The sequence below is a fragment of the Taudactylus pleione genome, unplaced genomic scaffold (genome assembly GCF_031769625.1).
Source record: "Taudactylus pleione unplaced genomic scaffold, aTauple2 ptg000125l, whole genome shotgun sequence".
In the NCBI taxonomy this organism is placed as follows: domain Eukaryota; kingdom Metazoa; phylum Chordata; class Amphibia; order Anura; family Myobatrachidae; genus Taudactylus; species Taudactylus pleione.
Window position 1 is genome coordinate 10,227,446 of NW_028284527.1, and position 27,849 is coordinate 10,255,294.

Here is a 27,849-nt window from a genome sequence, read left to right on the forward strand (position 1 = left end):
CACTAGTGATGTCAGTGGGGCCGGCTTCAGACGGTAGGCGTTCCCATGGGAATGCCTCCGTCTGGCAGGCACGCCCCCGGCACGCCCACCAAAGGAGGCATGCTGTCAATCAACATTGACAGCACGCCCCCTTTGGTGCGAGGCCCGGAGCAATGGAGAGCCCGTCGCTCCCCGGGTCTCGCGCATGCACACGACGGAGCTCCCTCCATCGTGTGCATGCGCAGTGGGGAACATCGGCCCGCTTGTGAGCGTACTGCTGCTCATGAGCGGGTCTGAATGACCCCCATAATACACAGACTGGACGCTACTTTGTGTGACAGAATGTGCCGTTTGTGGGTGGTAACAGGGAAAGGTGCTTGTGAATGGGGGAGGCGTCAAAACTGAGTTTTATGAGTGTGCATAATTAGCATTGAAGCATCATTGTAAATGTCATTTGGTTGTATTTCAGCCTGTAGTGATTGCAGTGCTTGCGGTGGGGTAGGGTCTATATCAAGTGCTGCGTGCTGCTCCGATGGCTCTCGATGATTCTGATTAATCATACACTTCCTGGAGATGACATGTGCTAAGAAAGACAAGTGGGCGTCTTTATACCGGCGTGCGTTCACTCTGCCGTTGCTCTTTAAGACATAGAGGGCATCCTTACACCAGATAGAGTGATCATGGAATTTGCATACCTGGACCCTTTTGGCAGCAAGAGAGCACAGCTTAGTGTGTGTGTCTGAATCGACCCCTTTGTTTTTGGGAGGCAGCATATATTACCGTACTTACTGAGTATTGTGATCCCCAAAATAATAAATGTGGAAAAAAATATTTTTGTGGTTTAAAAAATTGTCAAGTTTTTTAAAAGTCAATTTGGATATTTAAAGATAAGATTGTGCGCTTTTGAGAGACAACCTATATGACTGTACTTACTGGGTGTGGTCTTTGTCAGCTATACAAGGAAATATATATATTTTTTTCTTGGTTTAAAAAAAATGCTCAAGTCTTTTAATAAAAATGTATGGCAAAGGTAAAAGTCCCTAATTTTTCCACCAAATTCAACCTCCTACAACTCTCTGTAATAGTTTAATGTTGACAGCTAAAGCAAAACTACAGGCCACAACTCTTTCCATGCACTCCCCTGTGTATAATGGTGCCTGAAACCATGAGTGAGGGCCACTCAAAATCCAACATTTCCTGGTAAATGATGTCTGCCTCATTTTGAGAACCAAATTTGGTGGGAAGACCCGAGACTAGACTCAAGTTTACTCAGAAACCCCAAATTAGGTTCTGCAAATTTCTCAAATCCAACCACTCATCTCTAATAAATACATGTACAGTATAATGTTATTTTATGGTGTATTTTTTAATTATCATTGATTTTATTTTATTTATATTAAGTGTACCAAGTTATGTTAGCATTTCACTCCATTTACAAAAAAGCTCAAAGGATATAAAAACCCTAGAGGTGGCATTGAGTGTTTATAGTTTTGCCCAATGACTAAGGGGTTGTTTAGAATATCACAATACCAAAAGCTTCATGAGGGAAAAATAAGATTATACAAAGGCATAGGTAGATTTTTATTGTAGTGACTTGATACTTTAATAGCCATTGCTCCAACCAACTTCTTCAGTACAGGAGAGACATTGCATTTTAATATTGAGCATGATGACAAAGCAAAATTGGTAGAACTGTCTCATGTTAACAATTTTAATGCACATTCTTTGGCCTACTCACTTCTGAGCAATGTATGTCTGCTCATATGACTCAGAATTACAATAGAGACAATAGAGAAATAAGGCTCATTAAACTGCGCACCCCTATGGGTGATGCTGTTACAAGCGTTCCCACACCATTCTGATGGCATATCGCATACATCGCCCTGAATTGAATTGACCTCTTTGGCTTCCATAACAGCTCAAAACTGAAAAAAGAAAAAACTCAGGGTGAGCAAAAGTATACATAATAACAAAATTTTTTTTTACTGTTTTCAAGAACAGCAATACAAAAGAGTGGTTGCTCATATGAACCTAATGGTTTTTCAGAGGTGCTTGTAAAGGGAGGGGTTTACTCTGCACTACAGTAAAACCAGCAAAAAGTCTTGAATACTACATGATAATAGAAATCCAAAGATCTTTGTTGATTTATTTTTGCAAATACATGGCTAAGCATCGGGCCAGGTCAAGGCTCCTCTAACACTACATAATAATAGCAATACTTGCATACTGTTGTGCCACATGATAACAGCGCATACATAAATATATTGAGAGCCTACTCACCTAGGAGGTACGGTACCCCAGAAACCTCCAAATAGCACTACATGAACCAGCACACCCTCCCAATGCTGGTCCCATCCATGCCTCTCAGAACAGCAATACAAAATAATGGTTTTCAAGAAGGAATTTCCTGTAATCACTTAAAAAATCAAAAGAGATGTTCAGATATTCAAACAGGGTTATCCATAATTAAGCAAACGGTATGGTAACAATGGACACACAACTCTTTATGGAGTACAGCCAATATGCTTTTATATATATACTAGCTGATGTGCCCGGTTTCACCCAGGTAGACCTTAGATATACAGTACTATTTAAATTTACTTCATCCCATTTTAACTTAATTTATATGCAGAGTTCATTTTATGCCTCTCTGGTAAAGGATCGTGGTAGTATCCATTTAAATAAATTGAGTTTTTTTAAACTTTTTTTTATATGAATGAATTGAAGGTGGGTATTATAAGACTTGTGTAAACCTTTTTTTTCTGTACATTAGAATTTCTTTGTAAACCACATTGGTGGTTCTCTACTCAAGTGCTAGGATCACCAGGCTGCTGGGTGAGCTCACTCTGGAGCAGGCCACATAGAACTGCCCATGTAAGAAGCAGTCCTCACTCAAGTCTGTCCCTGCCACCTTCAGTGACTGCCCCTGGGACTTGCTTATTATTATTGTAAGACAGACCTTGAGGGGGAACTGCAGCCTCTTGAACCTTAAGGGTGTACTGTGATGGTATACGTGGCATGAACACCCACTATGACGTTCCTGTGGAGGGCCTTTACTTGGAGCCTGGTGCCACTGCAGAGTTTGGGTGGCTTAAGGTTCAACAGCAACATCACTGGAAACCCCACTCTGAAGAGAAGCTTGTGGGCTGGAAGGCAAGGATGGTGGAGGGTGTTGAAGTACTCCACAGGGTAGTGGACCGCTTCACCCAGTTGCACTACTGAGTCCACAGACCTGCTCCATTTATGCCCTTTAAACGACTGCTTAGATTGTTCTTAGGTCATGGAAGGAATATACTCCCCAAATGTCATGTTGCTAGGTTCAGGGGTTTGGGCTGGGCGTTGATGAGTCAGTCAGTCAGGACATTGCATAGGGGAGGAAACATTTTAAACCTTTTTACTCCCTTAGAAGTTGAATTTAAAAAAATCCCTGCTTAGTGGGTGCTTACATGAATGAAGGAATATACTCCCCGAATATCAGGACATTTGTTTTTATATAATAAGAGATATAACATATACTGAATCTGCAATTAATTTCATTTTTTTTGCAGACAGAGACTGTGAAACTTGAATCATCAAATGCTTTTCTTCAAAGTGCAAATAAGGTAATGTAAGATTAGAAAAAAATCTGTCAAGAATAAGACTGAGTAATAGCAATAATGCATTTAATAAGGCGAAGTTCTTTTTCTAGACATGCTTATATCGTGGAAAGTATAATTGTTTCTGTTTAATTTTTTTTTGTGTGGTAATAATTTTAAAGTTATATGTTAACTTTTAAACAAATAGCTTTTGTATCTCTGTTAGACAAAAATATACATACCAGTAGTTGCCAATTAAACACCATGAGTATTGACCAGGGAAATTTGTTGTTCTGGGTAAAATACACTAGGTTTGGCTCAGTGGTGCTAATTCAGAGCCACTCGCTAGATGCGATCGCTCACACGATGTGTATGCAAATTGCATAGGCAGTGCAATCGCAATGCATTAGTATGCCCAGTATTATTTAGAGAGCGATCACATAGTGTATGCAGACACCCACCAGCCTGTCTTAAGACGCCCACTTGTGAATGTCACGAGCACTTCAGTGTAAAAACAAGCCAGGTGATATGTACTATGATGCTGTCTTATAATTATGCACACCTCTAAATCGCCATTGAGATGCTCAGGCATGCCTGCGTTTGCACCTCCACTCCCCCATTTTTAATGGCCAGCCCCTGTTACCACCTACAAACGGCTTTACCTGTCACTCACTCTGCTGGGCTGTCTATGCGCAGCGAGCGAACGCATTGAAAACCTTCGCTAAGGTATGCGCTTGCGCAATGCGATGCGTACGCATGCGCACAATGCATACACATTGCATACCATCGGCAGCAGTGAGCGTTGGCATCTTAGCGAGCGGGTCTGAATGAGCTCCTGTGTTTCAAGTGATTTTTTATTTATTTATCAGGAGGAGGCTGATTTAGGCTTTATATAAGGAATACTGTACATGATTCCTTATTGTATCTCTGGGTGTTTGTAAGCTGAATGTCATGACTAGTAAGGGCTTACGACTTCCACTGGACTGACTGAAATAATCAGAGTTCTACTGAAGGATTGCGAGGATCAGCAAAACTTCTTTATCTGGAATCTTCGCGTGTCTTGAGGAGCTGTGTCCTCACAAAAAAGAGGTCTATAAAATACGACTCACATCAGCTTTTACATAAATGCATCCAATAACAGCACTAAACACCACATAGCACAAAATCATGCAATACATTTTACAACATATTAAAATCCATCAACTTTTCAATAAATAAAATAACATTTACGGGCAGGTAAGATTAAGTAAAATGAAAGCATATTACAGAAGTAATACATACACAAAAATGCAAATACATATAGTGATATTTTGTTTTTCATTTCCCAGGACCTTGATACTGAAATCAAAAGGCTGCTGATAAAACAGAAGCTTACATTAGATAAACAAGAGTGAGTATACAATGATTTTTATACTGGATATCATTGAACTATTTTTAGAATCATACTTGGACTGAACTGGATGCATTATAACCATTTTGGGGCAGTCTGCAAACCTGTAAAACTAATTTGGGGGAATATATATCCAGGGGCAAAGGATGTGGAAGGTTATTAGCAGTGCAGCCAACATCCCTACTGGGTTTTAGTATTTTACGTACTATATTGTAAAATCAATGATTGGGAGGATCATAGAGGGAGAGCGGTCAGCAGCATATATCAGCCTAATTGTTGTGGCACAATTCCCATCTCCCTTCTGATGACCCCTTTTCCTCATAGCATTGAGATAAAATGAGCAGTGTGATATTAATATTAGGGTATTTATCACCTAAAGAGTTACATAAACAAGCTGTAAAATATGATTTCGCACAAGCAAATTAGAGCTGCATCCAAGACTATCTAAAAGTTCACTGTTAGAAATGATAGCATGACACCCCAAAAATAGATGTTATCTGCACTGCAATAAATTGGTGTTTTTCTGTGATATCCTCACGATTTCACAAATCGGAGATGTACTAAAGGCAAACTCCATGTCAAACATGACTTTATATGGCAATATACCATCAGATCAAACATCGTATAATTTAATAAAAAGAGAAAAAACAGAATTACTAACAATTGTGTTGTCAAACACAAACCAAATCACACTAAAATTGCATCTGAATAGAAGAAATAAAATAGACCTGCCTGTGAGTGGTGGGTTTGTCTGAAGCACTGCACAGATCAGTATGTGCAGGCGTTGTTGTGTCACAGTGCAAAGAAAGGATTAATATTGAAGAAAAAAAATGTGCCTGTCCTCCCTTCCCCAAACAGCATAACTAGATGTCTGAGCACCAGGCTGAACCAGAAACAACAATGAGGCACACAATGTGGGGTCCCCCTTACATAATGTAAAACCAGTCCAAAACTGGTCAGCCCAGGGCTGGAAATCCTTGGAAAGTTGGGACCTCCAAAATAAAATGGAGTTGGCAATTGTCTGCATCCCTGGTAAGACTGGCGCTGTAATTTTGTAAATTATAGTGTTCATTCTAGGGCCGATGCAGGGCGCCAGACCGTAAAATGGGCTCTAGTGCGCACACGCCAAAGGGGGCGCGGTCACAAGAAAAGGGAGCATATCCCTAAGACTCTCCTCCTTTTCATCACTCTTGGGGAAGTGCACTGCACTTACGGACATGCTGGGCTGCCCCCTAGGGGTTAGGTATGAAATCCCATTTGTCGGAATGCCGTTGTTCAGAATACCAACAGCGGCATTCCGACCGCCAGAATCCCGACACCCATAGGAATGGCTGGTAAGTATTTTCCCTACCCCCTACCCTAACCCTCCCTCCTTGGTGCCTAAACCTAACCCCCCCTTTCTAGTACCTAAACCTAACACCCCCTCCCTTGTGCCTAAACCTACCTCCCCCTAGTGCCCAAACCTAACCTCTCCCTCCCCACACTGTAACCCTCCCTCCTCAGTGCCTAACCCTCCCCCTAATGCCTAACCCTAACTCCACTAGCTAATGCTAATCTCCCCCTAACACCCCATACTACCTTCGGGATGCCGACGGTCGGGATACTGGTGCCAGGATACCAACCTGTTGGGATTTCGGCACCGGTTTTAGACCGTCGGAATCCCGTACACCCTGATTCTGACTACATCCCTCCCCAAGCTCTCACTACACTGTGAGTAGATTCACGGAATCTATTCACCGGCAGTGAGTGCTGCACCACAACTTTTCCCCCTTGTGGGACACTGCGGCCCGCGGGTGGGAATGGCACCTGGCAGGCTGTTTCAGCAGGGCACCGCCATAAGGATAGGGTACATTTTGCCATTTTAAAAATCGGGCAGAGTGCGGCATCTTGCTAATACAACCTAAAAGAGCATCCGATCCATGGGTTGGTGAGCATGGCTTTTTTTTTCATTTTAATAAAGAATGCTTCCTGTCATTTTCTAAAATACTTACTTTACAGTGGGACTACATGTGCCAGTGGGCCTTGAATGTCCAAGCATACACAAGTGCCGGCATGCTGGGGCAGACTTGCTGGGACTTGTAGTCCCACTGTAAAGAACAATATTATTTTCTATATTTTATACAATTACCCGCACATCCAACACAACCAGGGATGCGGGGAAGAGCCCTGGGATGAGGGAAGGGGACCCCATTTTAATTTTGGGTTCCTGACTGTCCGAGGATTTTCAGTGCTGGGCTGACCAGTTTAGGGCTGGTTTTACATTTTGATTGTTGGAGGGGCCGGGTAGGGGCCCGAGTTTGCCGCCTCCCAGACCCCTTACCTGTCACCACCATGACAGCTGCCTTTCTTACGCAGCACAGCACATGATGCTGTGTACTGGCAGAGGCAGATTTATAAGACAAACATCCCCCCCACCCCACTGTCTATAGCATTAGCAGGTGGGTGCTGGAAACATCACCCAGCTCCTGGTATCCACTATTCATTTCTAGTGGTGGCAAAGTCCCAGATAGCACGCTGTGGCCTCCTCACTTCTAAATCTTCAGTGCCAATGTCACTTCCATCATCATTGACAGAGCCCGACCACAATGCAATGTGCTTTCTGAGTACAACCACCACACCTGCCCACTAAGATAAAGAGGCTGCAGCCCAGCACTGGACATAGGATGGTCTATAGTCTCCCTCTGATTTTCAAGAATGCAGACACTGCTGAACAGAGCAAATGTAGCTCAATGTAATGAATAATTATAAAAGGTTTCAAATGGGTCGTATGGGTAGTAGATGGGCCCCCTAGAGGTTGGCAGCCTGAGCCAGGTGGTGCCCCCCTCGACCACCACCCCTGACGAGTGCCATCCTGGCCAACACCTAGTTACAGCCTTCTTATTTAGAGTGATAATCTTGTCATAATCCTACTAAAACCACAGTTTTCTCTGAATTTATGGCTTAATAAATGGGAATCCTTCATTTTAGTAATCCATAAATACTATCTTTTAGTTGGTGGTTTTGTATAGAGTTGTTTAGGAATCTACAACTAAACATTTTTGGCCCAGTTGTAGCCCTTGCCATTTCTTGTACACAATACATTGTATTACAGAGCACTGAGTATACCTGCCTACTCTCCCAGAATGTCGCACATTTTAGAGATCTCTCCCACAATCCAGAGAGAATAAACAATCCTTCCACATCCCACTCATTTCTGCAGTAAGGTGAGAGCGGTCCTGATAGCGAGTCGTCGCTAATCACATTCTCATGGCCCTACCTAAAACTGCACATTGTGATTCATCATCATTTTTTTATGTGATGTTATTATAGACATGCAAAGCACATCAGAGCAAACAATAGCTTTTATATAAATAGTAGATGTACTTTTTACAGTTCATGAATCTTCCCCTCTATGGGGTTCATATACCAAATGATAAGAAACTATTATTTATAAGCAGAAAAGAGCATGAATTAATGAAACTAAGCTATGACAAGAGAAGAATTAAAGGACAAGAGCAGAATTAAAGGACAGTGGGCCTGATTCATTACGGAACGCAACTGTGAATGCAATAGCGATTATGCACACAGTTCAACTGCAATAGTATGCTAATCCATTGCGCTCACAATGCCAATGCTGCACTACATAAGGACGCCCACTTTACACACATCCGTAATGTTTAGCAAGACTGAGAAACATCAGTACAATCGAGTACCATCGCAGCCTCATGCACACTTGCACAAGCCCTGACCTTAATCAGAAATTGATAACTTTCACACATACTATGAGAACTCAGGCTGCGCACGCCATCGCAGTGGCTAATTTATGCACGTCCCTGCAACGGCGTTGAAAAGCACTGGCATGCCTACGTTTCGCCGACCACCCTCCGTCACATATTTAGCCTGGTATCTATTGATTGTTAAAAAGGAAAGTGCAATAAACCATGTAACTGCTGATAGACGATAATGAATATTCTGTTGTTTGCTCAGATTTGAATGATAAGGTTTGTTGCTCTAACACATTACATTCTGAGCATACTATGTAATTTCGGTCTATAAAATCTCTGTGCAGTAGCTGCAGAAATAGAAACTGTACTTGTGCATCTACCTAGAGGGGTTACACACTTGCATAACTTGTTTCCAATGGCAAGGGGTGTGTAGCTCCACTGATAATTGTACATAAGTTCAGATGCTCTATGTTTTCACAGTTGCTGCTTTTTCCTAAAACTCTGCAAAGATGTGACTAAGTAAAAAAATATATATACAGTATATATATATTATATAAATATATATATATATATATATATATATATATATAGTTACCCCAAACGGGCGGCACTCAATAGACTTCCAAAGGGAAGTACAACGTTTATTCCAGGTTCAACATTTCAGGGTTGCCCCCTTTGTCAAGAACAGCAGATATAAAATACACAACACACAAGACAAACATATATACACACATATGGGATTACAACCCCTCTCACCTGGAGGACGCCAGCCGACCCGTTCATGGAGACGCACACTCATGCTCCACGTCGCAGCTCTCATGACGTCATCATGCCGCATCCCCAAGTGAGAGTGTATACGTTGCTGGGCAACAAATCCAGCAACATATCACCGCATTATTAAAAACAATAACAAACGTGCACAATGGGTGCTGTGTGGGCTGTCTAGCCATCAGCATATACATCAATATAGTCAGATAATGCCCATAAACTCACATACCAGCTCAGTCATGACACCATTCACTTTTTGGATGTGGCCATCAACTATAATGGCCACACTTTTGATACATCTTTATTTATTAAAGATACGGATCGCAACACTATTTTAAGGGATCACAGTTTTCACCCACATCCCTTAAGAAAGGGGTTGCCGTACTCCCAATTTTTGAGGGTGAGACGGATTACCTCAGATGAGGTTCAAACCATCCAAGCTTTCGATGACATGATAATGAAATTTGCAAATCGGGGGTACCAGTTACAAGAATTAACTAAGATCAAAGAAAAGGTTCTATCGATTCAAAGAGCTAAGTTGTTAAATCCTACAATTAATCAGGGTACCCAATATAAAAAGAAACAAATACCATGGGTCAATCGGTTTAATAACAATAGCACGCAGGTGGTTAAACAGGCAAAACAGTGGTGGCCGATTATTAATACAGATAGAGACTTTCCAGGTTTATTGGATAGTAAACTTTTGCCAATTTTTACAAAGAATAAAAATATCAAGGACATGGTTGTTAAACTGGATATTAGTGGATTTGGTAAACAAATTAAACCCACTAATTTTTTGAGTATCAAGACAGGATGTCACTGCTGTTTAGGATGCGTGACATGTAGATCTCTTTTAGTCAGCAATACTTTTTGCCATCCGCATATGGGCAGACGGTATGTGATTAAATGTGCATTGACATGCTCTACCACATATGTTGTTTACATGATTACGTGTTCCTGTGGCCTGTCGTATGTGGGGAAAACTCAATGCCAATTTAAAGAACGCATTGGCGTTACATCGTACTGCCATACGACAGGCCATAGTGAATGGCACTAGTGAGCAACCGGTTGCCCAACATTGGGCTCAAATGCAACAAGGGGTAGCAGCGCTAAGAATGATCCTTATAGATCACTTCCTCCCCCTCACTAAGGGTGGGAATAGGAATAACATTTTGCTGCAAAAAGAGAGCAAATGGATTCATGATTTAAATACTATTGCCCCGAGAGGATTAAACGAAACATTGGGGCTCCAATGTTTCCTTTGAACACACTTTGTAGGTTATAAGATATACCGTATAATTTTGAGGTTATTCAGGACCTGATAATAATCGGGTGGTTACATTGATTGAATTTGATTATGCATGTTGGTTTGGTATAAAATATGTTTTTTTTCATTATAATGCTGTTTTTCTACTTGGTGACAGATATTTTTAAATAAGGGAATAGTGGGACTATGGTCTAGCTCTATTTGTATGTTATTAGATATAATGGTAAAGAAATTATTTTGTTATGGGCATTATCTGACTATATTGATGTATATGCTGATGACTAGACAGCCCACACTGCACCCATTGTGCACGTTTGTTATCGTTTTTAATAATGCGGTGATATGTTGCTGGATTTGTTGCCCAGCAACGTATACACTCTCACTTGGGGGCGCGGCATGATGACGTCATGAGTGGTGCGAAGTGGAGCACGAGCTTGCGTCTCCATGAACGGGTCGGCTGCTGTCCTCCAGGTGAGAGGGGTTGTAATCCCCAGACCCGCCAAGAGTCGTGGCGGGCCCTGGTAATAGGGGGTGTGGCCTAATAGCGGGAGGCGTGGCCACGCCCCCTTGCCGATAGGAAAAAAAAAAAGATTTGCAGAGCCGCGAAGCCCGGCGCAAAGCCAGGTGGGGCGCGATCAGTGTGATCGTTCCCCCGCACAGGCATAGAAGACTGCTGTGGCTGCTCCTCAGCAGCCACGAGCAGTCTCCAACTGCAGCTCAGCACACGCTGTGTGCTGGGCTGCTGTGAGGGGGGGCGGCGCCGGACCCGAGCCCTCGCTGGGCCCCTCAGAAAGCCCGGGCCCGGGTAATCTGTACCCGCACCCCCCCTCTCGGCGACCCTGGTAATCCCATATGTGTGTATATATGTTTGTCTTGTGTGTTGTGTATTTTATATCTGCTGTTCTTGATAAAGGGGGCAACCCCGAAAAGTTGAACCTGGAATAAAGCATTGTACTTACCTTTGGAAGTCTATTGAGTGCTGCCCATTTGGGGTAACTATATGGAGTGTTGATTCACTTGGGGAAGGCAACTTAGTCAGATATGAGGATTGTGATTCATTGAGTGCCGGGAATTTGTTGGATTGAGATATATATATATATATATATATATATATATATATATTGTAGATAGTCCTGTACTCTCAATCTCATATCAACATCATCGGGGTGCTTCCATGGACATAATAGTCCAAAAGATACATGTAGAGTTCCTGGGAGGAAGGATGCACTCTCTGTTTTGACAACGTATTAAGTTTTATTCATCTTGGGACCTGAAAGGAATCATATTAATGGTCGACGTTTCGGTACACATCTGGACCTTTCTCAAGACCTCAGTTCAACATAATGACATATAGATTGTATTAAAACAACTGACATGTCACAATTCTGTGAAGAAAAAGAAACAAGAATAACCTGTCTATCCGGCTCCTGTATAACCAGACATGCTCCCAAGACATAGCAAACATGTATGGCTAATTCTAACACCACATAACAGTGTCAATACCACCGGTGCCAAAACCAATATAGGTGCTCACTTAATATGTAAATATGCATGATGTGTATATACAAACAGATAACCATATGTAATATTACCTCAATAGAATTTCAACAGGGACATAATAGAATTAGGTGCAACTTCACCATAATGTAACCCGACTGGTTCACTCAAGGGAATATATACCTGTAAATGTGGTATGATAATAAACCAATGTAACGCTAAACAGTATATGCATGCAATCACAGCACCATAGGTATGAGCACTTACCCAAATATAGCAACAAAGATAAACCACCATCCGCTGTACCACGCTGTGGTTACACACGTGTCCCACCATGTATGTGTATATGTATTACCGCTCGCGCACGGCTAGAAAAAGCCGCCGGACAGTAAATTGTCATCGACTACATCACTTCCGCGTGTCAAGATGACACGCATGCTGTATCTTAGCAATGCGCGGAGACATCAGTGTAAACGGAATGGGCACATTAAACTAAATAGGGGTTATGGGTGTATAATTACAAGAGCCGAATAGACTGATGACATAATGATATAATTCATGTACATGGTATTAAATGTACTTAGCAATAATATCTATCCATTCAAATATGTAAATTTACTCAAAATAAGACACATAAACAGTAATATATAATAAATGCTACATATTACATAAATATATCAAAAGTCAATATAGGACTGTACAAACTTAAAAAACTCAAAACATAGCACATAAACTAATTAGTGATACCATATAGGAACTAGGAAATCATATATACAAAGAAAGAATAGCATATACATCTCATTATATATGTAGTTAAAGAAAGCCAAAGCTTACTAATACTCATTTAATAGAAAACTGTCTGTATCCATAATCGTGTGGATGATATAAAGTGGATAAATATAATGCATTCTTTAGACAGACTTCTTTCAAGACAATCTTAAAGAATCTCTTTTTAAAAAATCACTTTTAAAGAGGAAGGGGAGAATTATTATAAAAAGACCCCAAGATGATTATGTTCATTTAAACCTCTTGGTACAACCGTGTCCAGTTTGTGAATCCAAAAACTCTATCTCCTTTTTAAACTTAATAATCTATAATTTCCACTGTCAGGGGGGATCCAATCTATCAGTTTGCATCGTAATGATGCAGCAGAATGTGCTTTTTCAACAAAATGCCTGGCCACAGGCTTATCGCTTTTGCCAGTCTGTAAAGCTGACCTGATAGAGGCATGATGGTTTGCCATTCTATCCCTAAATCTACGGGCTGTAAGGCCTATGTAATAGAGTCCACATGGGCATATAAGTATATAAATGAGGTGATCCAATGCACAGTGTAATCTGTATTTAATAGCTATTTTGGTGCCTAGATGTGGGTGTGGAAAAGTAGGACCCACTAACATAGACGTACAAGAAATACAGCTGCCACAAGAGTAGCTTCCTGGTCTGAGTAACAGCAATTCAGATACTTCCTTCTTTTTACCCGGGTATAAAGTCGGTCTTAATAGCATCTGTTTTAGATTGGGACCTCTTCGATATGCCATCATTGGTGGCGGCATATGTTGAAAAGGGAGTGTTTTATCACTCTGTAGTATCGGCCAGAACTTTTTAATGGATTTTTGGGTTTGTTTAGCATTACCATCAAAAGTAGTAGTGAAAATCATCCGTGACTCCTTAGTTATATTAGAGGTCACTTTCCCTGAGGGATTTAAAATTATGCTTTTAGCCTTCTCTAGGCATTTACGCAATGTTGACCTTTGATATCCCCTATCAAGGAATCTAGTGGTCATTTCTTGTAATTGATGTTCTCTTATATCTACTGAAGTATTGATCCGTAATACTCTTAGGTATTGTGATACTGGAAGATTGTCCTTTAACGTTGGCGGATGGTGACTCGTAGGCAACAGTGCAAGGTTCCTGTCAGTTGGTTTCCTGAATAAAGAAGTAATCAATTTCCCATCAACCAAACTGATGGTGACATCCAAAAAATTAATGGATTCAACGTTAGCTTCAGATGTAAACGTATAGGACTATGCAATGCATTTAAATCATGAACCATTTCTTTAAAGCTTGCAGGTGTTCCTCGTCATATAAGAAAAATGTCGTCAATAAATCGACGATAAAAAAGGATATCCACTCCATATCTGGAGAGGATATGTTCACTCTCATAATGAGCCATATATAGGTTGGCATAGGATGGTGCCAAATTCGAGCCCATCACTGTACCAGATATCTGTAAAAAGAATTGATCTTTATATTGAAAATGATTTTTTGCATAGTACTAGCGTAGCCAGTTCAATCAAGAACTCAGTAGGTAACGTCTTAAGGCTAGCATTGTTGGTTGGAGGATCAAAAGTGGATGGTTTTTTACATTTTTTAATTATACTGGTGGTATTGCCTTTATTAGAAAAAAATTCTTTCAATCTCAAAGTACGTCCGAATTTATACATATCAACTGTTCTCTTAAAGTCACTATGTCTATAAGTCGGAACATATGTAAGGCCTTTAGCCAACAGATTTAATTCAGTCTCATTGAGATTGACACTGGAGAGGTTGAATACAGCGCTCACATTCATGGTTCATGATTTAAATGCATTGCATAGTCCTATACGTTTTACATCTGAAGCTAACGTTGAATCCATTAATTTTTTGGATGTCACCATCAGTTTGGTTGATGGGAAATTGATTACTTCTTTATTCAGGAAACCAACTGACAGGAACCTTGCACTGTTGCCTACGAGTCACCATCCGCCAGCGTTAAAGGACAATCTTCCAGTATCACAATACCTAAGAGTAGGTCCCAATCTAAAACAGATGCTATTAAGACCGACTTTATACCCGGGTAAAAAGAAGGAAGTATCTGAATTGCTGTTACTCCAGGAAGCCACTCTTGTGGCAGCTGTATTTCTTGTACATCAATGTTAGTGGGTCCTTCTTTCCCACACCCATATCTAGGCACCAAAATAGCTATTAAATACAGATTACACTGTGCATTGGATCACCTCATTTATATACTTATATGCCCATGTGGACTCTATTACGTAGGCCTTACAGCCCGTAGATTTAGGGATAGAATGGCAAACCATCGTGCCTCTATCAGGTCAGCTTTACAGACTGGCAAAAGCGATAAGCCTGTGGCCAGGCATTTTGTTGAAAAAGCACATTCTGCTGCATCATTACGATGCAAACTGATAGATTGGATCCCCCCTGACAGTGGAAATTATAGATTATTAAGTTTAAAAAGGAGAGAGAGTTTTTGGATTCACAAACTGGACACGGTTGTACCAAGAGGTTTAAATGAACATAATCCTCTTGGGGTCTTTTTATAATAATTCTCCCCTTCCTCTCTAAAAGTGATTTTTTAAAAAGAGATTCTTTAAGATTGTCTTGAAAGAAGTCTGTCTAAAGAATGCATTATATTTATCCACTTTATATCATCCACACGATTATGGATACAGACAGTTTTCTATTAAATGAGTATTAGTAAGCTTTGGCTTTCGTTAACTACATATATAATGAGATGTATATGCTATTCTTTCTTTGTATATATGATTTCCTAGTTCCTATATGGTATCACTAATTAGTTTATGTGCTATGTTTTGAGTTTTTTAAGTTTGTACAGTCCTATATTGACTTTTGATATATTTATGTAATATGTAGCATTTATTGTATATTATTGTTTATGTGTCTTATTTTGAGTAAATTTACATATTTGAATGGATATATATTATTGCTAAGTACATTTAATACCATGTACATGAATTATATCATTATGTCATCAGTCTATTCGGCTCTTGTAATTATACACCCATAACCCCTATTTAGTTTAATGTGCCCATTCCGTTTACACTGATGTCTCCGCGCGTTGCTAAGATACAGCATGCGTGTCATCTTGACACGCGGAAGTGATGTAGTCGATGACAATTTACTGTCTGGCGGCTTTTTCTAGCCGTGCGCGAGCGGTAATACATATACACATACACGGCGGGACACGTGTGTAACCACAGCGTGGTACAGCGGATGGTGGTTTATCTTTGTTGCTATATTTGGGTAAGTGCTCATACCTATGGTGCTGTGATTGCATGCATATACTGTTTAGCGTTACATTGGTTTATTATCATACCACATTTACAGGTATATATTCCCTTGAGTGAACCAGTCGGGTTACATTATGGTGAACTTGCACCTAATTCTATTATGTCCCTGTTGAAATTCTATTGAGGTAATATTACATATGGTTATCTGTTTGTATATACACATCATGCATATTTACATATTAAGTGAGCACCTATATTGGTTTTGGCACCGGTGGTATTGACACTGTTATGTGGTGTTAGAATTAGCCATACATGTTTGCTATGTCTTGGGAGCATGTCTGGTTATACAGGAGCCGGATAGACAGGTTATTCTTGTTTCTCTTTCTTCACAGAATTGTGACATGTCAGTTGTTTTAATACAATCTATATGTCATTATGTTGAACTGAGGTCTTGAGAAAGGTCCAGATGTGTACCGAAACGTCGACCATTAATATGATTCCTTTCATGTCCCAAGATGAATAAAACTTAATACGTTGTCAAAACGGAGAGTGCATCCTTCCTTCCAGGAACTCTACTTGTATATATATATATATATATATATATATATATATATATATCTTATGTATTCATACATAATACATATGTTATGTTTTTAATAGAGATCACACACTTAATCATCTGAATTACTATCTTTACTGTCAACATTGGGCTAGCCAGTACAACATTTCATGATTTTTTTCTTTCATATCTACAAAACTGGGCATTACAGGTAAATGAGGATATTACTACTAAACTGTCTACAAAACAAATATGAGATTAGAATTGTCAGAGGTCACGTCACAGTCACAAATTAGTAGCATTACATGTGTGTAAAGATACCAACATCCTGCGGAGAGATCTGAACAAGGGCGGGGGAAAATGCTTTGTAAGCCTTTTCCTAAAAGAGCATTTAGGAAGTTTATTCTGTTGAGTCAAATCTTTTGCAGAACATGTGATGGTTAATAGCAATAATTGACATAAGGTAGATATTATAGACACAGTATCAATTAGCAAGTAATAATATATTCACCATCAAGTGAATTAACTATCTTGATTTGTTGTAGGTAAATAAGAGAATACAATATACTCAAAAGACAATGTCAAATATTAATTCAAAGTATAATGAATCCACCCTTTGCACGAAAGTTTCTACATTTTTCCGCATTGATATCACTCATTGAAAGTCTGAAAAATACATTTACCATTTTGTACACATACATATAAATACCAAGCCTAAATCCAGTCAACTGATATGCTTTATAAGTTATTTCCATCTGCTCTTTAAGCAAGTCAGTGCTGAAATAGGCTAGTATATGACACCACAATCTGAAAACACATATTAATTTGCATTAACAAATGTTTTCCACCTTCTATGGAACTAGAAATTATGCATATTTTGATAAAATCTGAAACATCAATAAAGGAAAGCACTTCTTCAATTTTAGAGCAATCATATTTCTACTCTACTCAGACGAAAAGTCACTTAGTAATGTATACAGAGATGATAATATAGTTTACAGAAATGCATTTATCCTGAAAATTGATACTACCTAGATTATTTATCCTATCTATATTTTGTGTCATCTGAAAGCCACAATGCAGATATTACAAATTATACAAACCATAGATTTAGAGGCATTTCAAGATCAAAGTCAGAAACTGATAGAGAAATTTATGTAAAGGGTTATAAGGAAAATGTTTTTCAGAAAGAAGTCAACAAAGTTACAGAAAGGAACAGAATAGAATTAATAAAGTACAAACCAAGAAAAAATGAAATGAAAGACTTCAAAACGGCCTTAATAACAAAATACAACAGTAACCATGGAATAATAGAAAGATAATCTGCAAACATTGGCATATACTGTACTTCAACTTAATGAATTTCTGCAATTAATTATACCAAAGAGACCAAAAATGATATACTGTATATGAAAAAGTCACTAACCTGAAACAAGAAGCAAAAAACCAAAACTTTATCCCGATAGAAATTCAAAAGATTGAAAAAAAACCCAAAAGGCTATCATTGCTACCTGAGTTGCAAGGGATGCAAAAATAATATGGAAAACACAACTAAAACAGCACATCTGTTTCAAACCAGACCAACAAAGAATATAAAATTAAGGAGCAAATTCATGTTAAACAGAAGGAACAAAACTGTTTATTGGAGTGCCATGCGAATATGAGTACGTGGGACAAACAAAAAGAAAGATCAGAACCAGGAATGCAGAACATATATATATATATATATATATACACAGTACAATATTAAAACCACTCATAATGTTTCACAGCATTTCTTAGAAGCTCATAACAAAAATCCAAGAAACCTAAAATTCATGGGAATCAAGAAAATGAGCCCCTATTTGCGATGGGGGAGGGGTGGAATTGCAACAACTTTAAAAATAAATTAATGAAAAATGGATATAGAATTTGAAGACTTTGAAACCATGTGGCCTCAATACGCTGTAGATATTAAATGAAATGTTTTTTTATGTAAAGAAAGGATCAAGGATTAAGACAGTAGCTATCAATTGCCCTTGAAAGATATCACAGAAAATATAATTCGGATGGCACACGTATTAGCAAGGCAATTCGCAGTGTACAATGAACAGCACGGTTACCACCATTTTTTTTACTTTTGGGAGGTCACTTCCAGTTTTAAACAGAGAAGCAATAACTGTTTTTTTTTCTATAAAAGGAGTGACTCCACTCCTGAACCAGTATCCTTGACATAGTACCGGCAGGTGCGAAACACGTTGGATGCTGCACCACAGGAGCCACCGGACCCTGCCGACAGCACTTCTGGTTTTGCCAACCACTTTAGGTTTTACAACTGGCCACATTAAGAGAGCTTCCAGGGAAGACTAACAGGCTGAACATCCATCCAGATACCAACTAATTGGAGGGACAAGGTTGGGACGGTAGGGTAAGCGCAAATCACCTCCTGAACTGTTCCACACATATTCAAATTATGATTAACTACTGTTTAGATGTCTGCCAATCCAACTTTCCCCAAAATAGCATAATATTACCTGAGCAAAATGTTTTTGTAAAAACAACCAAGAGTAATTTTGTCTTTTTCAACTGAGCTATTGCACCTTTTTACACACCTATTAGTGTGAATTACTGTATCACTATTGCATTAGCTATATATGTATAGATAGATATAAATCAATATAATTTTGCCTGCATATAATGAAAACAATAAAATAAATAGAGGGATAAATAGATATACAGCTAGGATACATGCTGGAAAGCTAGGACTTTGATAGAAATAGTATCAAGCTAATATTCCAATTCTATGGGGCATATTCAATAGTCTGCGAGAATAGCAAAAAAACTCGCACCTGCAAGGTTTTTCCTGCAGGTGCGGGTTTTCTGCTATTCTATTAGGTATGTGTTTTTTTTGTAAACACGCGCTGGGAGGTTTTTTTCATGCACCTCCTGAGCAAGCATTATTTTTACTTTCTCTGACACCCCTGTGGCACCCCCCATCCCCTCCCCCGAGGACTAATTAAGCAACTGGAAGTATCCCATTAGCTTAATCAGTCCTTAATTGCTTACCTCCTGCAGCACTGTCTTCTTCATCCTGCATCGGGAGCCAGCTCTTCTGCAGCAACGGTATGTCAGTGTGTGTGGTGTTTGTAAGTATGTATGAGTGTGTGTGTGTATGAGTGTGTGTGTCCCACTGCCAATGTGCCCCTGCAGTGTTTGTGTGGCCCCCCTGGAATGGGTGCTGGGAGAACTACATCTCCCAGCAGCCCTTGCCCCTCCCACCAGCCCATGGAGCCTCCCAGGAGCCCCTGGGAATCCCAGCAGCCCCCTCTCAAGTAAGAAGAGAGAGGGGAAGCCACCTGGAGCTGCGGAGACCACTGGAGACCCCCGGCCAGGTAAGAGAAGTTTTTTTTTTTTTTTAATTGTGCGGCGCAGGGTTTTCAGAACTGAAAACCCCATGACCAGTTTTTTTGGGAATTGAATTCCACGGGTATTGGGAGCATGCATACCTGCAGTATTTCTAAATTGGGTGCGAAGGGCGTGAGGTTTTTACCTTGCTAAACCTTGCGCCCAACTGTATATGCCCCTATGAATACCCTTATCCATCCAGACAGTGAAGGTTCTATACATAAATGGCAAGTTCAAATGATGGGTTCCTAAAAAAAAATCTAATATATAATGTAAATGTACTATTCAAGCTACATTACATTTAGAACCACTGACAGATGAAGAGAATAACATGGATTAACTTGTTACAATGGCACCTGTCAAATGGTGGGATACATTAGGCAATGAGTGAACACTCAGTTCTTGAAGTTGATGTGTTGGAAGCAGGATCAATTGGCAAGCACAAGGATCTGAGCAACTTTGGCAAATGCCAAATTGTGATGACTAGATGACTGGGTCAGAGCATCTCCAAAATGGCAGGTCTTGTGGGATGTTCCTGGTATGCAGTGGTTAGTAGCTACCAAAAGTGGCTCAAGGAAGAACAGCTGGTGAACTGGCAGCAAGGTCATGGACACCCAAGTTTCATTGACGTGCAGAGGGAGCGAAGGCTATCCCATCTGTTCCTATCCCACAGAAGAGTTAATGTAGCACAAATTGCTAAAGAGTTAATACTGGTTATGATAGAAAGATATCAAAACACACAGTGCATCATAGTGTACTGCGTATGGGGATGCGTAGTCATAGACAGGTCAGAATGCTCATGCTGACCACTATCCACCACTGAAAACATCTACAATTGCCATGTGAGCATTAAAACTGGATCATGGAGCAATGGAAAAAGGTAGTCTGGTCTGATGAATCATGTTTTTGTTTACATCATGTGGTGTCGACCGGGTGCATGTGCGTCATTTACCTGAGGAAGTGATGGCACTAGGATGCACTATGGGAAGAAGGCAAGCTGACGGAGGCAGTGTGATGCTCTGTGCAAAGTTTTGTTGAAAAACTTTGGGCCCTACAATTGCATTAATGTGCATGTTACTTTCTACCTTAACATAGTTGCAGATCAAGTACATCTCCTCATAGCAATGATATTCCCTGATGACAGTGGCCTTTTTCAGCAGGATAATGCACCCTTCCACACTGCAAATCAAATGGTGTGAGGAACATGACAAAAAGTTTGAGGGGTTTATTTGGCCTCCAAATTCCCCAGATCTGAATCCAATCGAGCATATGTGGCATATCCTGGAAAGACAAGTCAGAGACATGGTGGTCCCATATGCAACTTACAGGACTTAAAGGATCTACTGCTAATGTCTGCCGGTAACACAGGACAGCTGCAGAGGTCCATGCCTTGACGGGGATCAGAACTGTTTTGGTGGCACAAGGGTAACCTACACAATATTAGGCAGATGGTTTTAATATTATGGCTGATTGGTGTATATATATATATATATATATATATATATTGTGATAGGATCACTGGTAAAGTGGTCTGTGGCAGGTACATTTGTCCCAGATTCCTGTCTTTTGTGTTTTAAACCCCCAGGAGAAAGTCTGCAGTGCAGCAGGCTTGAGTTTCGGCTTTTTGAAAAGCCAGTTTGGGACCTGGGGGTTGTGGGTGAGAGGAGAGGGAGGGCTCCACCCATGGCCACTCCAGGTTTTGGTTCTCGCAACCTGGTAACAGGATTGTTAGTTTTCCACATGAGAGTGGCCAATATAAGCCTAGTGTGTTTAGGGCTGATTGTCTCACCTGGGAGAGCAGACAGGGAGTTTGCTCAGAGACACTTGGATACCTAACTGTGAGTGTTGTGCTGTGCTTTTGTTGCTGGCGAGGGCATTAGGCCCTGCCAGGTTCTGGTAGTGAGGGAACTACCTGTGAAGTTAGTGCCCCGACAGGGCTAGGATTTATATTTATGTTTTCTTTATATTTTCTGTCATTGTACAATAAAGACTGGCGCCGACCAGCTTGTACTTGCATCCAGACTGGTGTGCTGCTTCCCTGCTGCTGTGTGTGTGTGTAAGGAAGGAGTCCTCTACCCAGGAGAGGGACCCCCTAACCTAACTGTGTCACAGTATATATATATATATATATATTTTTTCTTTGAGGACTAATATGTTTGGGATGGCCCATATGGAGTGAGCTTGGTGCTTTATGTCTGATAAATTTATTAACTTTATTTTTAATTCGGGGTGGGGACTCTTCGCTTTCAGAATTTCTTTTGACCACTAAAACATATGGGTTAATGTTCACAAACACTTTTAGCACCACATTTACCTTCTTGGACATCACCTTTTCTGTGGAGAATTTCCCACTATGACATATACCAAACAAATGGCTTTAAAATACTGTTTCAACTATTATAGTTGTCATCAAAAAATGTGGAAGAATAACATTCCTAAAGGACAAATCCAAAAGTTAAATAGAAATTGTTCCAATAATGACACCTCAGGTGATGAAACCATTAAAGATCATTGTTATTTAGAGGTTACAATGTGCTTCATGGAGCACTTTGTAATGTATTCTCTATTAGTACCAAAAATAATGATAACAGGAAGGACAAAAGAAGCCACACTGGTAACATTAATATATTATTAGTCCAAGGGATTGCAAAAATTTCCCCTACATCTAGAGCAGGGATGGGGAACCTCAGGCCTGGGGGCCGTAAAAGGCCCACGGAATCATTTGGTCTGGCCCTCGGAGCTTTTTTCTGCTAGCCTTATCTGGCTAGCAGTGTGCCTAGAATGGCACCCTGCAGCCAGAATTAATGCAGCAGTGCCGCCTGGAGCGTCCCTAGGATGCTTCAGATGGTCACACTGCTGCCCTTACAGCTCCCCGAAGCATCCTCAGGATCACCAGTGATTATGGCCCCGCCCAATGTGACATCACACAGAGGGGCGTGGCCTGCACCATACCCGCAAATAATGTTCTATATATCAAAATGGCCCTCAGCAGATAAAAGGTTCCCCACCCCTGATCTAGAGGTAGGGATTGGTAAAATGTATTGTAGAAAAGATACTTTAGGTCTTTTGGATTTTTCTATGAGAATGTTATATCTCTATTGTTTAAAGGATGCTATAACATTGAACAATGTATAGGAAACCCTTATGGTTATTTATTACTTTGCAATACTATAAGAAAAGAAGTTTCTATTTTTTATACGTATTTCTTTTAAAGGTGGTATAATCTTAGTTACGTGCAGATAAGGTCCTTAGTACTATATAGTCACATTTATATTAATTATGGTTAGCATTTTTTTTTACTTAATTCTTAGTATATTTCACTACTTACAATATAATAAAACATGGATTCTATGGGGCATATTCAATTGGGGGCGAGAAAAGCAAAAATCCCACACCTGCGAGGTTTTTCCTGCAGGTGCGGGATTTTTGCTATTCAATTAGGTGCGCATTTTTTTCTATTTTGAGTGCCAAGAGGTTAGTTTTTGTGCACCTCCAGAGCATGACCAATTTTTCCTAAAATCCACAATTGTAGGAAAAAAGGTCTGGAAATGCTCTCGGACCCCTGCAGTACCCCTCCTAATTACTTATTAAGCAATTTAAAGTTTTAAATTAGCTCAATTAGTCTGTAATACTCACCTTCCAAAGTGCTGTCTTCTGCATCCAGTGTCGGGACCCGGTCTCCTGCAGCAGCATTGAGTATGATAGTGTGTGTGAGTGTTTGTTAGTGTTTATGACTGTGTGTGTGTATGAGTGTTGTGTGTGTGACCCCCGGTGTGTGTGCCCCCCATTGTCAGTGTGCCCCATTTAATGAGTGCTGGGAAAACTACATCTCCCAGCAGCCCTTGTGCCTCCCAGCAAGTGCCTCTCCAGTGAAAAGATGGAGGGGAGGCCACTGGGAGCCGCAGAGACCACCAGAAGCCCCCGGGCAGGTAAAAGGAGAATTGTTTATTTATTTATTTTTTGCAGAGCTGAATACCCCGTGACCACTTTTTTTATATTGGATACTGCGGGTATCGGGAGCACGCATACCCGTGGAAATCCAAATTTGAGTGCAAGTTTTTTTCTCGATAAACCTCGTGCCCCTATGAAGATGACATACTGGTGAGAGAAAAACAAATGGCATTTCTGCTTGGCCTGCAGTGTTGTTTGTGGTGGAATTTGATATAAGAAAGTTACAGAGCCATCTTTGTCTCAGCCTGATCTTATATTTAGAATTAGTATATACTGTTTCTTTTTCCGATTAGCAAATTTTTTAATTTTATTTTTTATTTATTATTATGTTTACTTTTGGATAATTCTTATAATTTAATGATATGCATAGCAACGATAACATGTATTGAACATTGATTATGTAATTTTTTTATTGGGAATCAAGGTTTTAAATTCAGTTCAGTATTACTCCTACTTATACCTTCTGAGGAAACCTCAATAACATTCATGTGAAGAAATATGTGTTGAGCTGTTATTATGAAAGAACTGCAAAACTGTTCCAACTAAGAAATAATTAATATTTTTTAAAAGTGAACATATGCAACACAACAGGTAGCACTGTGTCTTTAACTTGAATTTCCTAACAGCGTGTACATGCAACAGGATGTACTGTGCCTTTGACTTTATGACCGTTTACTGAGAAATTTCAGAATGTTCTTAACCCAGCTCATTACACTAAAGAAGAAAATGCTGCACTTATTACCATTGAAAGCCATGTGTTATCTCATAATAACAACACCTTTTTACCTGTTTATAGGATGTCCACATTATTTGCAGAATTATAGTGACAGCTCTACTTTTAATCCATATTTTATTTTGTGCCTGTTATTAATAAATTAATGCCCATTGTTGTTAAAAAAATAATTACTTGTAATTTATGTTTACTATTAATGATTTAATTATTTTGTACATACAATAATGTTGGTTTATATACTATTAGTGAGTAACAGTGACCCCCTCCCCCCTGGATTTTAAGCTGGAAAAGAGCAAATAGTTTTTATTATATGACATTTCTTTTTTATGAACTATTTACAATTACACACTTTTTCCAGCTACTGTATTTAAAATAATTTACATTTTTTGTGAAAGCATAGCAGTTTTGCAATTTATCTAATTTACCAATAAATATCAATAGTTGAACAATGCTTAAAAAAGGAGTTACATTTTTGAGTAGTGTACATTAAAAAGTAGGTGCATCTGTAACTTGTAGATATTGATATATAAAGTATGGCAACAGGGAGAAAAAGGTTGGGAATTCATACCCACGTGTATTTGGTGGGGGATAACAAGGAAGCAGCAGAAAGTTAGGCCTGCAGTAAATCAACGCCTCTGAGTGTAATATGCAGTGGTGATCAGAGAATACCAGCTTTGTGTCTTACAGTGACATTTTACTTAACTTCACCTATTTACCCACTTTGCCAGGAAGTTCCGGAGGGGTCCCCCGGACTCCCAGTGAAATGGGTGGGATGGGAAGCATAATGCCACAAATCACATGTCCATGTGGAGTGCGTGGGGCTAATATGATCTGATTCTCCCCTTCGGGCTTTTTCTGGAGGGGACAGATAAAAAGTTGACAAGTATGTATATAGATAAAGTGAATGGATTTATGGCTTATTATAGAGATTCTTTTTCTTCTAGGGAAATTAAAAACCTGATGGAATCCTTCTTACAAACAGAAGAGTTATGAGGCAGCCTGCAGCTCCATCAAGTCATACCATGATTTTTTCAGTATTATTAAAAATTATAGCAAGTACAATACAAATTAATCCAGAACTATTCTGCACCGTGTTTCCCTGGCAGACATACTCATATATAAACATAGGAAACAATGTTGCAAATTTCAACTACACGAAGTGAAAATTGGAAAAGATTTGTGATATTGTTAAAAATAAAATAATTCCATAAATTTGTTTGAAACTGTTTTCAGAAAACTGAAAAAGAGTATAAATATGTGCCATAAGTCATTGCAGGTATCTATGATAAAAAGTATAAGTACTTTAACCTCAATTTTCTGAAGGACAGTCTTGCATTTGACCCTAAGTCCCTGAGGCTACCTGGGTCCAATTCAGAGTTGGGAGCAAAGGACAAAAATGGAGCAAATTTGGCACCTTGGCAAAACCATGTTGCGCTGCCGGTGCGGCTGATATAAAGTGTTTGACAGATGGGAGGGACGTGCCATAGCTGAACTCTAAATTGTAGTGTACAAATAAACCTGCCCTGTATTTGTGGGTTACAAGCAAAAATAGTCAGTGTTTACCCTGCATGCAGAAAAAAGAAAGAATTGTATTTGCACGCCTTAGATTGCAGCTTGTGTTGGGTACACACTATGCGATATGTTGTTTAATCAGACGACGAACAACATATCGAATAGTGCATCTGTACATGTGTACAGAAGATATTGTCAAACATATTGCATCAAGCCGATGCGGATATGTCTTGCAGATAAATTGGCAAGTCTGGCTGTGGGTATGGGAGATCCACCGGCCACCCGTACAGTTGCTGCAGGGACCCGCTGACACTGACATCTCAACTCACTTGGCAAATATAAATGCCCACCCAGTTGTGATGTCAGTGCAGACATAATGAGCGCCAGATTGGAAAGTTGGTATTGGCTTACCAATCAACCACTTGGTCTGTGGATCCCTGGGTCAGTGGACAAGTTGCATAGGTGGGTACCCAGCCTTAGTTTGCTCCTTTTTATTGCTTTGCTTCCAGCTATAAATCAGCTCTTCAGTCTTTGTATCTCTGTTTAGTAAGATATTTATAGCATAATCTGTATTAAAAAGAATACAAAAATTACTACAGAGACCAGATTGGCTTCATTCATCAATGACAAACCTTTGATAATATTTGAAATATTGGAATTGTTCAAGTGGAAAATTGGTCTAGGACCATGAATATTAGATGTGATTAAAGCTTTTTAATGCATCTCCTTGCCTTTTAAATTATTGCTGTTTTTAATCTACAGTCTCAATCACTGAGAACAGGCCAGTTCACCAAACTCACACCCTATTACATATACCCTATAGAATGCCTTACAGCTGCCATATGTACTTTTGTATAGTTGTTTGGTAACAAATACTCTGTTGTAATTACCACTGTATGTAACGCATTGAAACACTCACTCATGCATACAGTATACTCACAATGAAACAAACTCACAGTGACTAAGACTTATACTTGATTTACTCCCTTGATTTACTTTTCCTCCTTTCCTCTTGCATTATTTAATATAATCTCCTGTTAAGTCTTAAATAAACTCTTCTGTAGTCTCTTTTGATAGTATATTGGTAGCAGGATTATTGTCCATGATCTCTGTAGCTTGAGTTATGGAATCAAGGAGTGCAATCATGCCCTTCTCAATATTTGGTTGCTTGTCTGTTGATAAAATGATTACTCCATATGCCTTTTCTTATCTGGTTGTCTTTCAAGTTAGACTTCCCCTAAAATAATACTCTAGGCAGTCAGTCATAGTCTCTTCTCTCAGTCCTCTTCCATTGGGGCCAATGGAAGGTCTTCCATTTGTTTGCAGTGATATTACCTGTGCTCAGGGATAACATTGCTCTGTGGTTTTCCACTAAATATACCACATTTTCATTCTGGCATTCCATGGCCCCATGCAAAAGAGAAAAGTAAGTGACGCTCACCATTAGAGCATAACCTGCACTCTGAATATATATTGTGATAGGAGCAGCCAGTTACC

General features: G+C 39.7%; 1 protein-coding gene across 1 annotated transcript in view; it reads left to right on the plus strand.

Moving 5' to 3' along the window:
• The window catches only part of CUNH6orf118 (chromosome unknown C6orf118 homolog), a 111,793-nt gene extending 85,857 nt beyond the window's left edge, over nt 1-25,936 (plus strand). The window contains exons 8-10 of the mRNA XM_088472543.1: nt 3,528-3,581; nt 4,883-4,944; nt 25,785-25,936. Coding sequence (XP_088328669.1) covers nt 3,528-3,581; nt 4,883-4,944; nt 25,785-25,833 — 165 coding nt within the window. The 3' untranslated portion in view covers nt 25,834-25,936. The remainder of the gene's footprint in view (nt 1-3,527; nt 3,582-4,882; nt 4,945-25,784) is intronic.
• The last annotated feature ends 1,913 nt before the right edge of the window (nt 25,937-27,849 follow it).